Source organism: Stegostoma tigrinum, chromosome 2 (assembly GCF_030684315.1).
Source record: "Stegostoma tigrinum isolate sSteTig4 chromosome 2, sSteTig4.hap1, whole genome shotgun sequence".
Lineage (NCBI taxonomy): Eukaryota > Metazoa > Chordata > Chondrichthyes > Orectolobiformes > Stegostomatidae > Stegostoma > Stegostoma tigrinum.
Window position 1 is genome coordinate 89,616,440 of NC_081355.1, and position 14,178 is coordinate 89,630,617.

Here is a 14,178-nt window from a genome sequence, read left to right on the forward strand (position 1 = left end):
GAGTACAAACAATCTAATGTGCAAGTTCCTCGAGGTCTAGACTGAGAGAATCTTTTGAGATAAAGGTGATTACACACATCACAAAGTTACTATAGATTACAGATCAAATTGTCCTGCAGTTGCGGGATGATCAGAACAAATATTACACGCAGGGGGCCGGGGTTCAATTTCGGGTCAATGCATATAGGGTGGCATGGTGGCTCAGTGGTTAGCACTGCTGGCTCATAGCACCAGGGCCCTGGTTTCACATCCACCCTTGGGCGACTGTCTGTGTGGTGTTTGCACATTCTCCCCGTGTTTGCGTGGGTTTCCTCCCACTGACGTGCAGGGTACGTGGATTGGCCATGCTAAGTTGCCTGTCGTGTTCAGAGATGTGTAGATTAGGTGGGTTAGAGGGTGATGGGTCTGGGCGGGATGCTCGGAGAGATGGTATGGACTTGGGCTAGGGGGCCTGTTTCCACACTGTAGGGATTTTATGATCTATGATCTAAAACACAATGATTTTAGTAAAGCCTTTGACAAGGTTCCACATGGTACATGAATTAGTAAAGTGAGGGCACAAGGGTTTCAGGGTGAACTTGCCAATTGGATACATAATTGGATTATTGGCAGGAGACAGACAGTGGAAATGGAGGGTTGCTTTTCATACTGGAGGCCTGTCACCAGCAGTGTTCTGCAGGGAGCGGTTTGGGGTCCTTTTTTTAAATCATTCATATAAATGATTTGTACAAGAATAGAGAAGGCATGCTTAGTAAGCTTGCAAAAACACCAAAGTGGTGGTATAATACACAGTGAAGAAGGTTTTCTAAGATTACGAAGGGATCTTGATCAAATGAGTCAACGGGCTAAAGAGCAGTAGATGGAGTTCAATCTGGATAAATGTGAGGTATTGCACTTTGGTACAACAAACAAGGGTAGGGCTTATACAATTAATGGTAGGGCCTGAGGGAGTGTTGTAGAACAGAGGGACCTAGGGGTATCAGTACATAATTCTTTGAAGTTTACATCCACTGTAGACAGGGTAGTTAAAAAGGTGTTTGGCATGCATGCCTTCGTTGTTTAGTCCTTTGAGTATAGGAGTTGAGAAGTCATGTTGAGATTGTACAGGACATTAGTGAGGCCTCTTTTGGAATACTGTATCTAGTTCTGGTTGCTATGCTGGAGAAGATTCAGAAGAGATTTACCAGGATGCTGCTGGGTATGGAAGATTTGAGTTATAAAGAAAGGTTGGATAGGCTGGAAAATTTTTTTTTCACTGGGGCATAGGAGGTTGAGAGGTGACCTGTAAGAAGTTTATAAAATAATGACAGGTATGGAGAGAGTTAATGATAGTTTTCTTTTTCCTAGGACAGGGGATTGCAAGACTAAGGGGCACATTTTCAAGGTGAGAGGAGATAGATTTAAGAAAAGACATGAAGGGCAAATGTTTTTATGCAGACAGTGGTTCGCATAGGGAATGAACTTCCTGAGGAAGTTGTGGATGTGGGTACAGTTAAAATGTTTAGAAGACATTTGGATAATTACATGAATAGGAAAGGTTTTGAGAGATATGGGCCAGAAGTAGACAGGTGGGACGAGTTTAGTTTGGGATTATGTTCGGCATGGACTGAAGGGTCTGTTTCTGTGCTGTATGAATCTGTGGAAGAAAATTTTGAATTCAACGTGTCATTTGTTTTCTCAGTAATCCTATCAGTAGGACAGTTGGGTTGCATGGTGTTGATTTAGATTCCAATTATTTCTCCGCTTTCCTTAGTGAAGTCATGGTTTTGAATTTTAATTGTTACAATGATAACTTCTAAATAGTACGGGTTAGACTACTTTTGTGGAATAGAAATATATTCACCATTGACGTTGGGTATACTGTTCTATAACTAACAATAGTCCTGAATTGAACGAACAATACCCTGCTACTTTTCCAGGCAATGGGCAGATTTTCTCTTAAAGTACCAGTTTATTTGCAATGAAGTCAAGGGGTTTCACTGACTTTCATCTTACCCAAAGGGTAATAGGTATTGTCTCCCTTTAAACAGCACAGCATTTGAATTTCCATGGAAAATTCTTATCCTTGTCTGCCGTAATACATGATTACGGATCTGAAGAAGTTTAAGCAAACGAAAGATTGACAATAGATTTTTAAAATTTGTATAGCAACTTTAAGACAAAAATATTCCAATGTGTTTTACGGGGAAAAAGTACGGGGAATTAAAACTAGGTAGAAGAAAGAAACCGAGATGATGGGAACCGCAGATGCGGGAGAATCCAAGATAACAAAGTGTGAAGCTAGATGAACACAGCAGGCCAAGCAGCATCTTAGGAGCACAATACCTGACGTTTTGGGCCTAGACCCTTCATCAGAGAGGGGGAATGGGGACAAGGGGGAGGCGGACCGAAGATGGATAGAGGAGAAGTTAGGTGGAGAGGAGAGTATAGGTGGGCAGGTAGGGAGGGGATAGGTCAGTCCGGGGAGGACGGACAGGTCAAGGGGGTGGGATGAGGTTAGTAGATAGGAGATGGAGGTGCGGCTTGAGGTGGGGGGAGGGGATAGGTAAGAGGAAGAACAGGTTAAGGAGGCAGGGCTAACCTATACTCTCCTCTCCACCTACCTTCTCCTCTATCCATCTTCGGTCCGCCTCCCCCTCTCTCCCTATTTATTTCAGAACCCTCTCCCCAACCCCCTCTCTGATGAAGGGTCTAGGCCCGAAACATCAGCTTTTGTGCTCCTAAGACGCCGCTTGGCCTGCTGTGTTCATCCAGCTTCACACTTTGTCATCTAAGAAGAAAGAAACAGAGTGAGTTAAGACCATGACCAAATGTTTGGTGAAAAGATAAGCATAATCAAGGCTTTCAAAAGTGATGCAATAGAGAACTGATGGTATTTAGGTAAGAAATTCTAAAACATAAGATTCTGAAACAACTGGATTGTCGCTAAAGTTGGGTTGAGTGGAAGAAAAAAAAATGTACAAAGAACATGAGTTTGAAGACAAGGTTTCATGAGGGACATGAGGCTGGAAGAGGCTGCAGTTATAAAGTGCGATGAGAAGGTCCGCAGACAACAATAAAAATTTTAATTTCAGTGCACCGGTAAAAGATCAAGACAATTCAACAAGCATAGGCACATTGGGGAAGCAAGTTATATTACGGACATTGCCGAAGAAATACGTAACAATGGATTCTTAACCCTGTTCCTGAGAAGAAAGGATGTAGTAATCAATAACTGTGGTTCAGGATTTGATGATTCACAATTAATTGTAAATCCTGTGTATAAACTTAGTGCATGTAGATATAAGTATCATTATGGTAGGAAGGGAAAACTTTCGGAAGGTCTGTACATAATAGAGCCAAATACAGTAGTTAAGAAAATGTCTCCTGTGCTTAAAATCAATCACCACAGAAGAAAGCCATTCGTGTCTGTACCAGTTCTTTGAAAGCATTGTTTAGTTAGTTCAACAGACCTATGTTTTCCCACAGCTGTGTAATTTTGTTCTTTTTGAGATGCATTCAAAACTCTTTGTAAGTTACCGGTGAACCCGGTTTTCCTTCAGGTTGTGCATTACAGATCGCAAAACTCAACGCATGTATTAAAAGAAAACTTACACTCATCACACTTGTTAATTATTTAAATCCAGCACCATTAAATAACAAACCCATCAGTCAAAACAATTTATTTTTATTTAGCTTGATCATAATTCTAACCAACTCTGCTGTAACCATGATAACCAAGCGTGGAGCTGGATGAACACAGTAGGCCAAGCAGCATCTTAGGAACACAAAAGCTGACGTTTCGGGTATACTAATCCCCTTTAGCATCTTAAATACCACAATTAGATCACATTTCATTCATCTAAACTCTAGCAAGCACAGGCCTTAACTACTCAAACTCCTCATACGACAAGTTGTTCATCTCTGGAATTAAGCTGGTGAACCTTCTCTGAACTGCCTCCGACGCAAGTACGTCATTCCTCATTGGGTTCAAAACTGTACACAGTATTCCAGATATGGTCTCACCAATGTCTTGTACAGTTGCAATATCTCTTCACTCCTTTTATACTCCATCCCTTCGGCAATAAATGCAAAAATCCTATTTGTCCTCCTTGTTACCTGCTGTGCCTGCATTCTACCTTTCTATGATTCGTGCACAAGGCCACCTGAATCCCTTTGCATCGAAGCATTTTGAAGTTTCTCGTCATTTAGATAGTAAGGTGCGTCTTTTTATTCTTCCAACCAAAATCGATAACCTAACACTAATCCACATTAAAAAAATGTGAGGCTGGATGAACACAGCAGGCCCAGCAGCATCTCAGGAGCACAAAAGCTGACATTTCGGGCCTAGACCCTTTATCAGAGAGGGGGATGGGGAGAGGGAACTGGAATAAACAGGGAGAGAGGGGGAGGCAGACTGAAGATGGAGAGAAAAGAAGATAGGTGGAGTGGAGAGTATAGGTGGGGAGGTAGGGAGGGGATAGGTCAGTCCAGGGAAGATGGACAGGTCAAGGAGGTGGGATGAGGTTAGTAGGTAGGAGATGGAGGTGCGGCTTGGGGTGGGAGGAAGGGATGGGTGAGAGGAGGAACAGGTTAGGGAGGCAGAGACAGGCTGGACTGGTTTTGGGATGCAGTGGGTGGAGGGGAAGAGCTGGGCTGGTTGTGTGGTGCAGTGGGGGGAGGGGACGAACTGGGCTGGTTTTGGGATGCGGTGGGGGAAGGGGAGATTTTGAAACTGGTGAAGTCCACATTGATACCATTGGGCTGCAGGGTTCCCAAGCGGAATATGAGTTGCCTCCCCAACTATATTCTCCTCTCCACCTATCTTCTTTTCTCACTATCTTCAGTCCGCCTCCCCCTCTCTCCCTATTTATTCCAGAACCCACACCCCATCCCCCTCTCTGATGAAGGGGCTAGACCTGAAATGTCAGCTTTTGTGCTCCCGAGATGCTGCTGGGCCTGCTGTTTTCATCCAGCCTCACATTTTATCTTGGATTCTCCAGCATCTGCAGTTCCCATTATCACTAATCCACATTAAACTCTTCTGCCAAACTTTAGCTCATTCACCTAATCTATCCATATCTATTTGTAAATTTCTTATTTCTTCATTGCAACATACTTTCCAATCCACACTATTTCAGCATCATTTGCAAATGTGGTTATAATACAGTCTCTGCCTACATCTAAGTCATGAATATAAATTGTAAATAGTTGGGGTTCAAGGACCAAACGCGATTAAAGCTTGCCGAACAGTAAGAAGACCTAAAAAAATTTATCCTGACTCTATTCATTCTGTTTATTAGTCAATCTGTATCCAAGTTAATATACCATGTGATCTTACCTTGTGTGGAACTTTGTTAGATTAGATTCCCGACAGTGTGGGAACAGGCCCTTCGGCCCAACAAGTCCACCCGGACCCATCCCCCTCTTACCCACACACCCATGAACACTACGGACAATTTAGCATGGCCAATCCACCTAGACTGCACATCTTTGGACTGGGGGAGGAAACTGGAGCACCCAGAGGAAACCGACGCAGACACGGGGAGAATGTGCAAACTGTGCACAGACAGCTACCCGAGGCTGGAATCGAACCTGGGTCCCTGGCACTGTGAGGCTGCAGTGCTAACTACTGAGCCACCGTGCCACCCCCAAGTCTGCAAGTCTGGACTTCTGCAAGTCCAAATATACAACATCTACAGGACACATTATCTACTTTGCTTGCTATATCTTTGATTTCTGGTTCAATTATACTAAATCTTCTCTACATCCTCTCCAAAGTCATGACATTCTTTCTAAACTGTATTGTCTACAAATATTCAGACAAAGCTTAACAAGTGATTTATAAAAGTGTAGCATAAGGTTTTTTGCTTTAGCACTCTATTCCTCTGTTATTAAAATCGAGGGCACCTTATGCATCTTCAATTTTATTTGTTCTCCCATTTTCAAAGATTGGTATATCTTTCAGACTTGCTCCTTAGTTCAACTAGATTGGGCTACAATATTGAAGTCTCAGCTCTTGTGAAAACCTCATGAATCTGCAAATACAGCATTCAGCCAAACAACACTTCATCCAGGGGAATTTTTTTTCAGTTCTCCAAACATGGATAACGTCAATCCGCTCACAAGGAAGGATATTTACTAAAGTCTACATTTTTTTTGCTTATCTTGGAGAGGATTCATTGATTTTTGTTGTGTAATTTCTAAATTAGCTTGCATGCATAAGGTAGGGGCGGTTTATGTTTGTCCATGTGCCCTCAAGTGGATCCTTAAATCCACTCCGGTCTGGAATTACAGATTTGAAATTAAAAATGGTATGAATTTATTCTCTACTCCCCATAACCCCGGTTTCATTGCAAAGGAAGAGAGGAAATGTCACATCAGCAGTTATCTGTTTATTTTTCATCACTAGTTAAGTATTCTCATTACCCTTTTTTCTCCCACAAGTGCAGGATCTACTTGTCAGCTCAATTCTTATTTGTTGGTGTGATTTTTTTAGAATAGTAAAAATGTTGCCTCAGACATTTTCCTTTGAAATTTCACATTCTGCTTTCTTGACCCCAAACACACTAACCTCTCCCTTTGCAAACACAGATCATTGTGCAAATTACCTAAATTGTCATTGGACTATCAAGCAGAGGGCAAATACTTACAAATTTGTTAAATGCCTAATTTTATGGACAGGGAGCCAGACTTTCAGTTCATAACTCAAGTGTTCGATTCGCAATTGTACAGTGAAGTGAGACAGCACAAAAATGAAGTAGACAGAAAAACAACTGTGTTTCTATTTCATAAAGCCAGAACAAGTGAGTTAGAACATAGAACATAACAGCACAGTACAGGCCCTTTGGCCCTTGATGTCATGCCAACCTGTCATGCCGATCCGAAGACCATCTAACATACACTATTCCATGTACGTCCATATGCTTGTCCAATGACGACTTAAATGTACTTAAAGTTGGCGAATCTACTACCGTTGCAGGCAAAGCGTTCCATTCCCTTACTACTCTGAGTAAAGAAACTACCTCTGACATCTGTCCTATATCTTTCACCCCTCAATTTAAAGCTATGTCCCCTCGTGCTCACCGTCACCATCCTAGGAAAAAGGCTCTCCCTATCCACCCTATCTAACCCTCTGATTATTTTATACGTTTCAATTAAGTCACCTCTCAACCTTCTCTCTAACGAAAACAGCCTCAAGTCCCTCAGCCTTTCCTTGTAAGACCTTCCCTCCATACCAGGCAACATCCTAGTAAATCTCCTCTGCACCCTTTCCAAAGCTTCCACATCCTTCTTATAATGCTGTGACCAGAACTGTACGCAATACTCCAAGTGCGGCCGCACCAGAGTTTTGTACAGCTGCAGCATAACCTCATGGTTCAGGAACTCGATCCCTCTATTAATAAAAGCTAATAAAAGTTGAGAAAACGTGGGCAAGAAGAATTAGAATGGGATGAAACTGATGAAAATGGGCTCAAAGAATAGACAAGATTCATGTGCAAAATAACTTCTGATCATAGATACAATATCTAACAGCAAAATTATTATAAAGTGTTGGCTTTGAATTACTTACAAGAGGTTGAAATAGCACCTAAAGTTTACAGTAAGATTTACAGTCAAGATAGCTTCATGTTTGGTCTTACTAAGGTGTATTTTCTAGTTTGACAAACTCTGGTTCAAACTTTTAGGAAGCCAGAAAGGTGACATGCATTAGCCAGATGACACCAGAGACCTGACCTGATTTCCAAGTTCTGCCCTGAACCAGGCATCCACTATTTACACGGAATGGGGATGGGGTGTGGTCCTTTTGAAAAGATAAAATGCACTTCTGAAAAGCAAAGGTGATCTTTAGGAGAGCTAAGGTATGCTATGGAAGAACTAAAGTCCCCTTTGTGATAATTAAGGGTAAACAGGATTGTTGCAAAAAGCAGAAAAGATCAGTACAGCTGCCAAGCTGTTAAATCGAAAGCCATTAAGTTCAAAAAGGCCTGCTGGGGTGGTTTATAATTTTGCTGGCCCTCTGCTGACATATGCCTGAGGACTATTATTGAGAATGAGGTGCTGATTGATTGATTCCACAGTCTATTATCACCACTGTGGGGAGCAGTAAGTGCACAACTGACTGACAGCTCCAAGTGATTATAAAGACTTCACGTGTGGCTATGAATAAACTATCTGCTTTCATAAAGAATTAAGTTAAAGAAATTTAATTGTGTTGATTGGATTTTTAAATTAAAATTCTTTTCTTTTAAAAAGAAGCAAAATCTGCAATAGACATTTAGGTCCTTGTTTTATTTCAATTCACCAGTTCTTGAGGGCTGTCTGCGGTGGATACTGGATTAATTGAAATGAAGGGTGTTAGAGAAAGGGGTGGTGGGTGGGGTATTAGGTTGGCTTGAGCTGGCAAAATGTTGGCAGCTGGCAATAAAGGGCAGTTCAATTGACATTAGGATGTTTACAACTGAAGGCTGGCTCTAACTGGCAGTATAACGGAAAACTTTCAGGCATATTTACGAGGCATACCAGATTTTTGTGGATTGTACCAATGACTTTGATGAAAAAGATTATCAGATTAGGAAGGAACTCAAAATTGGCCTTCAAGCTTCTGAAGCTTTCAAATAGTGAGTTTGGAAATTTCGCAGGGTGAGTCAGATGCTATTCTACACCAAGAGTCCTCCTTGGAAAATATCAATCCTATTGCAATCTGTGCCAGGTCTGGACAGGAAGATACGGCTGCCACCAATAATGAGAAGGAACAGCTGTGGAGTGTCATCAGACAGCTTTACTGATTAGGCACACAAACTAGAACAGATCTAAGTTTTGGTGTGCTGAAACTTATCCAGCCTACAAAAAGTCCAAAAGTACAGGACATCTTGAGAGTGAACAGGACTTTTAAAAAATTGAAAATAGAAATTTAAAATGTATACTAAAGTTCCCAACCTTAAGTGATTCCAAAAACATGGCATTAATAATTCTTAGAGATGCTCTGCATGCAAATTTTGGTGACAGATTTTACAGTGTAGGAGGATTTGTGAAATTGCTTGTGGGAGAAAATGAGAAAAGTTGCCCCTTGGATTGGGAGGCAAAATAAATCAGAAGAGTGGTAAAGAGCACATTAGCTGCTGAAAATCGGACTCTAGTTGATGATATTGATCCTGGGGGAAATGCTATATATAAAAAAAACTGAAGAACAACCCCAACAGAATGTTAGATAATTGGTCGTTGTAGGATAATGACTGGTCCACAAACAGTATAAATGAGAAAAGTGAGGCTCAGGATAGATAAAGTCGGCTTAAAGCAGATATTGGAGAGGAAGGAAATCTCTAAAATTAGGTGGGTAGATGATAGTCATCTGCTATCAATTGTTTCACAAAGAGGAAGACTGTTACAGAAAAGCTCGGAACAAAAACAAAGTTGCTGGAAAAGCTCAGCAGGTCTGGCAGCATCTGTGGAGGAAAAAAAAACAGTTAATGTTTCGAGTCCAGTGACCCTTCCTCAGAACTGCAGATGCTGCCACACTTGCTGAGCTTTTCCAGCAACTTTGTTCCTGATTTACAGCATCCGCAGTTCTTTTGGTTCTGACAGAAAAGCTAGTTCAACACACATATCAAGATATTAACTTGTAACCATACACTCTTTCTTACAGACTGCAATTAGGCCATTTGTTCCCCTCAAAACTGCATTAATGATAATCAAGGGGATTACTATACATACACTGTCCAGTGCAAAAAATGGCTCAATGGTTAAAACTGGAAAATTTACCTGTTCCCCCATATTTATCTGCCATGTTGATATCGATGTCTGATTTTACCCTTAACATCGTTCGAAGGACATCATCACTGCCCTTTCCCGCAGCCCACATAAATGCAGTCCGTCCCTCCAGGTCCGGGTCATCTTTCACTGATGGATGATTCAAGAATACCTCAACAGTTTCCTATGCAAGAAAAGATTTAAATTCATTCCACAGTATCTGCACTCAATTTTATATAATCCACCTTTCAGCAATCTCTCATGAACACAGCTTTTTTTTTGTTGGACACAACCTCCTAATAAAGGGCTGGGTTTCTCAGCACTCTGCTGGAGGAGTTGGAAAAACCCCTAAGTAACAAATGACAGGCCACTTAGGTGTCTCTTTCTGCTTGTGCCACTGTTCCACCTGCAAGATGGAAAGGTGGAGACAAGGCACTACCAAGTATTTTTCACTGCACAGACAGGTAACAGGGAAAAGGGGATGATTTCTTTTCAGGGGCCCACCAGAGACAACCTTGAAGATCATAGCTCCTCCTCTAACCTTATTCACATGCATCCAAAATCTGTTTTAAAAAAGCCGTCACTCCTCCTCACCTAGCAATAACAAATTTGGGGATTCGGTCTGTGACACTCAGTTCTCAAGTGAAAGAATTAACGTAGTTAAACAAATTGTTCCTTCAAAAGCTAATAAAGTGAAGAAACTGCAAAAAAAATGTTTTCTTGAATCTCTAAGACTTAAAGAGTGCTGAGATGTTTACATTCAATGTTAAAACTTTAATAGAACAGGACAAAATAACGAGAGAAACTGACAGAGTTGCCCTTAGAAATATGAGAAGTAATAGTTAAGAGCTTACAGATGGAGTTCTGCCGAAAGACAGGAAAATCAGAAATTGTAAAATGAACTAGAAACTAAGGATAATGAAACGGACAAATCAAAATAGTATTAGCTAACACAAGAAATAGAATTTCAGCAAAATAAAAGCAAGGAGAAAAGCGGAAAAGGGGCAGAATATGGAACAATAGAGAGAAGGAAAAGGGAAGAGGAGAGAATTCCAGGCAATACAGAAAGTGAATTTAAATTGATGTAGCTCTGGCAGAGAAGGGAGACTAAAATCAATTCAGAATAAAACATAACTCAGACAAGTTTGCCGATTTAATTCCCAAGTCAGGAAAAGACAGGAAAGAAAGAGATAACACAGAACAGTTGACATTTCGGGTCGGGGTCCGACTTCAGAAAGGTCTCTGAAAGATTTCCGAAGAAGGATCCTGACCTGAAATGTCAACTTTCCTGCTCCTTTGATATTGCCAGCTTGCCATGTTCCTCCAGCTCCGCACTGTGTTATCTCTGACTCCAGCATCTGCAGCTCTTACTATTTTTGAGGAAAGACAGGGAGGCGGTGTTGCTCTGATATTTAAGGATGACATCAGGTCAGGAGCGAGAGATGATATAGCTTCTATGGAGAAAAAGGTTGAATCAATGTAGGTGGATATTAGAAATAGTAAGGGGAAAGAGTCAGTAATAGGCTTAGTCTATAGGCCACCACATAATAACATCATGGTGGGGCAACTGATGCATGTAACACTGGTCTGGTAAATATGGGGGATTTTAATCTACATATTGATTGGTGAAACCATGTTGGTGAAGGTAGCCTTGAGGAACAAAAACAGAAGTTGTTGCAAAAACTCAGCAAGTCTGGCAGCATCTGTGAAGAAAAAAATCAGTTAACGTTTCGGGTCCTGTGACCCTTCCTCAGAACTCCTTGATGAGTTGTTCATAGAATATAACGGAGATACTTTCTTCAAACAGTATGTAACGGAATCTATGATGCAGCAAGTGATCCTAGATCTATCTGTTCCTGTGTAATAAGACAGGAATAATTAGTGATCTCATAATTAGGTATCCTTTCGGAAGGGGTGATCACAGTACGGTTCAATTTAAAATAGTGATGGATGGTGAGAAGATAAAATCCAATACTCGTGTCTTCTGCTTAAACAAAGGAGACTACAATGGAATGAGGGAGGAGGTAGTCAAATTGGAGACCAAAGGGAGTCTAGACAGAGAAGACAGAACTATTTCTAACCATCAAGAGGACTGGTAGGAAGCTGCCCCAATTGCTTCCATCACCATAAGTCTAAGCATATAAAGGAAAACTGTTGGTTTTGGTGTTGCCCAGATATTGAAGCTGCAGGACCAATGTTTATGGCATTGAGGATGGTCAGGCATGATTGTGGGCCACGACAGCAGTCCAGAATTTGTATCAATAAAGAAATCTGTCCTCCCCAACAAAGCAGATGCTCACAGATCTTGCTGGGGGAAAAAGTAAAAAGATTTTCAACTGGTGAGCAAATGTGATCATGGCTCTGTTACTTTTACAATAGTCATGGAAAAGGATAGGTACATACAGCAGGGTAAGGTTTATAACTGGGGGAAGGATAATTATAATTGTTAGGCAGAACTGGGTAACATAAAATGGGAACAGATGCTGTCAGGGAGGAGCACTATTGAAATGTGGAGATTGTTTAAGGAATGCCCACTGCGTGTGCTCGATATGTTTGTCCCTAGCAGGCAGGGAAGATGCAGTTGAGTGAGGGAGCCTTAGTTCTCAAGAGAGGTTGAATGACTGGTTAAAAGGAAGAAGGATATTTATATAAGGTTTAGGAAACAAGGTTCAGAAGAGGCTCCAGAGGGATACTAGTCAGCCAGGAAGGAGCTGAAGAAAGGGCTTAGGAGAGCTATAACGGGGCATGAGAAAACCTTGGCAGATAGGATGACGGAAAACCCCAAGGCTTTTTACACGTACGTGAGGAATAAAAGAATGACCAAAGAAACGGTAGGGCCAATCAAGGGTTGTAAGGGAAATTTGTGTTCGGAACCTAAAGAGACAGGAGAGGTCCTTAATGAATACTGTTCTTCTGTATTCACAACTGAGAGGGGCCTAGTTGTCGGGGAGGATAGTGTGAAACAGTCTTGTAGGCTAGAGGAGGTGGATGTTTGTATGGAAGGTCTACTAGGAATTTTGAGGAACTTGAAGGTAGATAAGTCCCCCAGGCCTGATGGGATTTATCCAAGGACTCTATGGGAAGCAAGGGAAGAGATTGTAGGGCCTTAGGTGATGATCTTTTCATCTTCGTTGTCCACGGGTATAGTGCTGTAAGATTGGAGAGAGGCAAATGTCATTCCCTCGTTCAGAAAAGGGATCAGGGATAACCCCAGAAATTGCAGGCCAGTTAGCCTTACATCAGTGGTGGGCAAATTATTGGAAAGGGCTCTGAAAGATAGGATTTATGATCACTTGGAAAGGCACAGCTTGATTCGTTACAGACCACCTGGATTTGTGAGGGGTAGATCATGCCTCACAAACCTTAATGAATTCTTTGAAGAGGTGACCAAACACGTGGATGAGGGTAGAGCAGTGGATGTGGTATACATGGATTTAATAAGGCGCTTGATATAGTTCCCCATGGTAGGGTCATGCAGAAAGTAGGGAGGCATGGGATAAGGGGAAATGTGGCAGATTGGATTCAGAATTGGCTGACCCTGAGAAGACAAAGGGTGGTAGTGGACAGAAAATATTCAACATGGTGCTCAGTTATAAATGGTATACCACAAGGTTCTGTTCTGGGTCCTCATCTCTTTGTGATTTTTGTAAATGATTTGGATGTAGGAGTGGAAGGGTGGATTCTTAAGTTCGCAGACAATACCAACGTGGGTCGAGTTGTAGACAGTGCAGAGGGCTGTTCTAGATTGCAGGGGGACATTGATAGGATGCAGAGCTGGGCTGAGAAGTGGCAGATGGAGTTTAACCCTGAAAGGTGAGGTGATTCATTTTGGAAGGATAAACTTGAAAGCTGAATACAAGGTTAACGGAAAGTTTCTTGGCAGTGTGGAGGAGCAGACGGATCTTGGAGTTCTTGTTCATAGTTCCCTGAAAGCTGCTACCCAGGTGGATAGAGTTGTTAAGAAGGCGTTTGGTGTGTTAGCTTTCATTAATAGAGGGATTGAGTTCAAGAGCCGTGAAGTTATGCTCCAGCTATACAAAAGCCTGGTTCAGCCACATCTGGAGTACTGTGTCCAGTACTGATCATCTCATTACAGGCAAGACATGGAAGCGTTGGAAAAGGTGCAAAGGAGATTTACCAGGATATTGCCTGGAATGGAGGGAAGGTCTTACGAGGAAAGGTTGAGAGAGCTGGGGCTTTTCTCTTTAGAATGACAAAGGATGAGACGTGACTTGATAGAGGTGTTCAAAATGATCAGACGTATAGATAGAGTGGTTAGCCAGAGACTTTTTCCTCAGGTGGAGGTAGCTATTATGAGGGGGCATAGTTTTAAACGGAATGGAGGTAGATAAAGGGGAGACATCAGAGGTAGATTCTTTATCCAGAGAATGGTAGGGGCGTGGAATGCATTGCTGGAGAGGGTAGTGGAGTCGGCCTCATTTGGGGCAT

General features: G+C 41.8%; 1 protein-coding gene across 7 annotated transcripts in view; it reads right to left on the reverse strand.

Annotated features, from left to right (window-relative positions):
• Nucleotides 1-14,178, reverse strand: part of invs (inversin) — a 301,666-nt gene that overhangs the window by 140,930 nt on the left and 146,558 nt on the right. For all 7 annotated transcript variants that reach the window (XR_007249558.2, XM_059655375.1, XM_059655369.1 and 4 more), the window contains one exon: nucleotides 9,742-9,913. Coding sequence is in view for 6 of the 7 variants with exons in the window: in XM_059655375.1 (XP_059511358.1) it covers nucleotides 9,742-9,913 (172 nt within the window). In the remaining variant the exon portion in view is untranslated. The remainder of the gene's footprint in view (nucleotides 1-9,741; nucleotides 9,914-14,178) is intronic.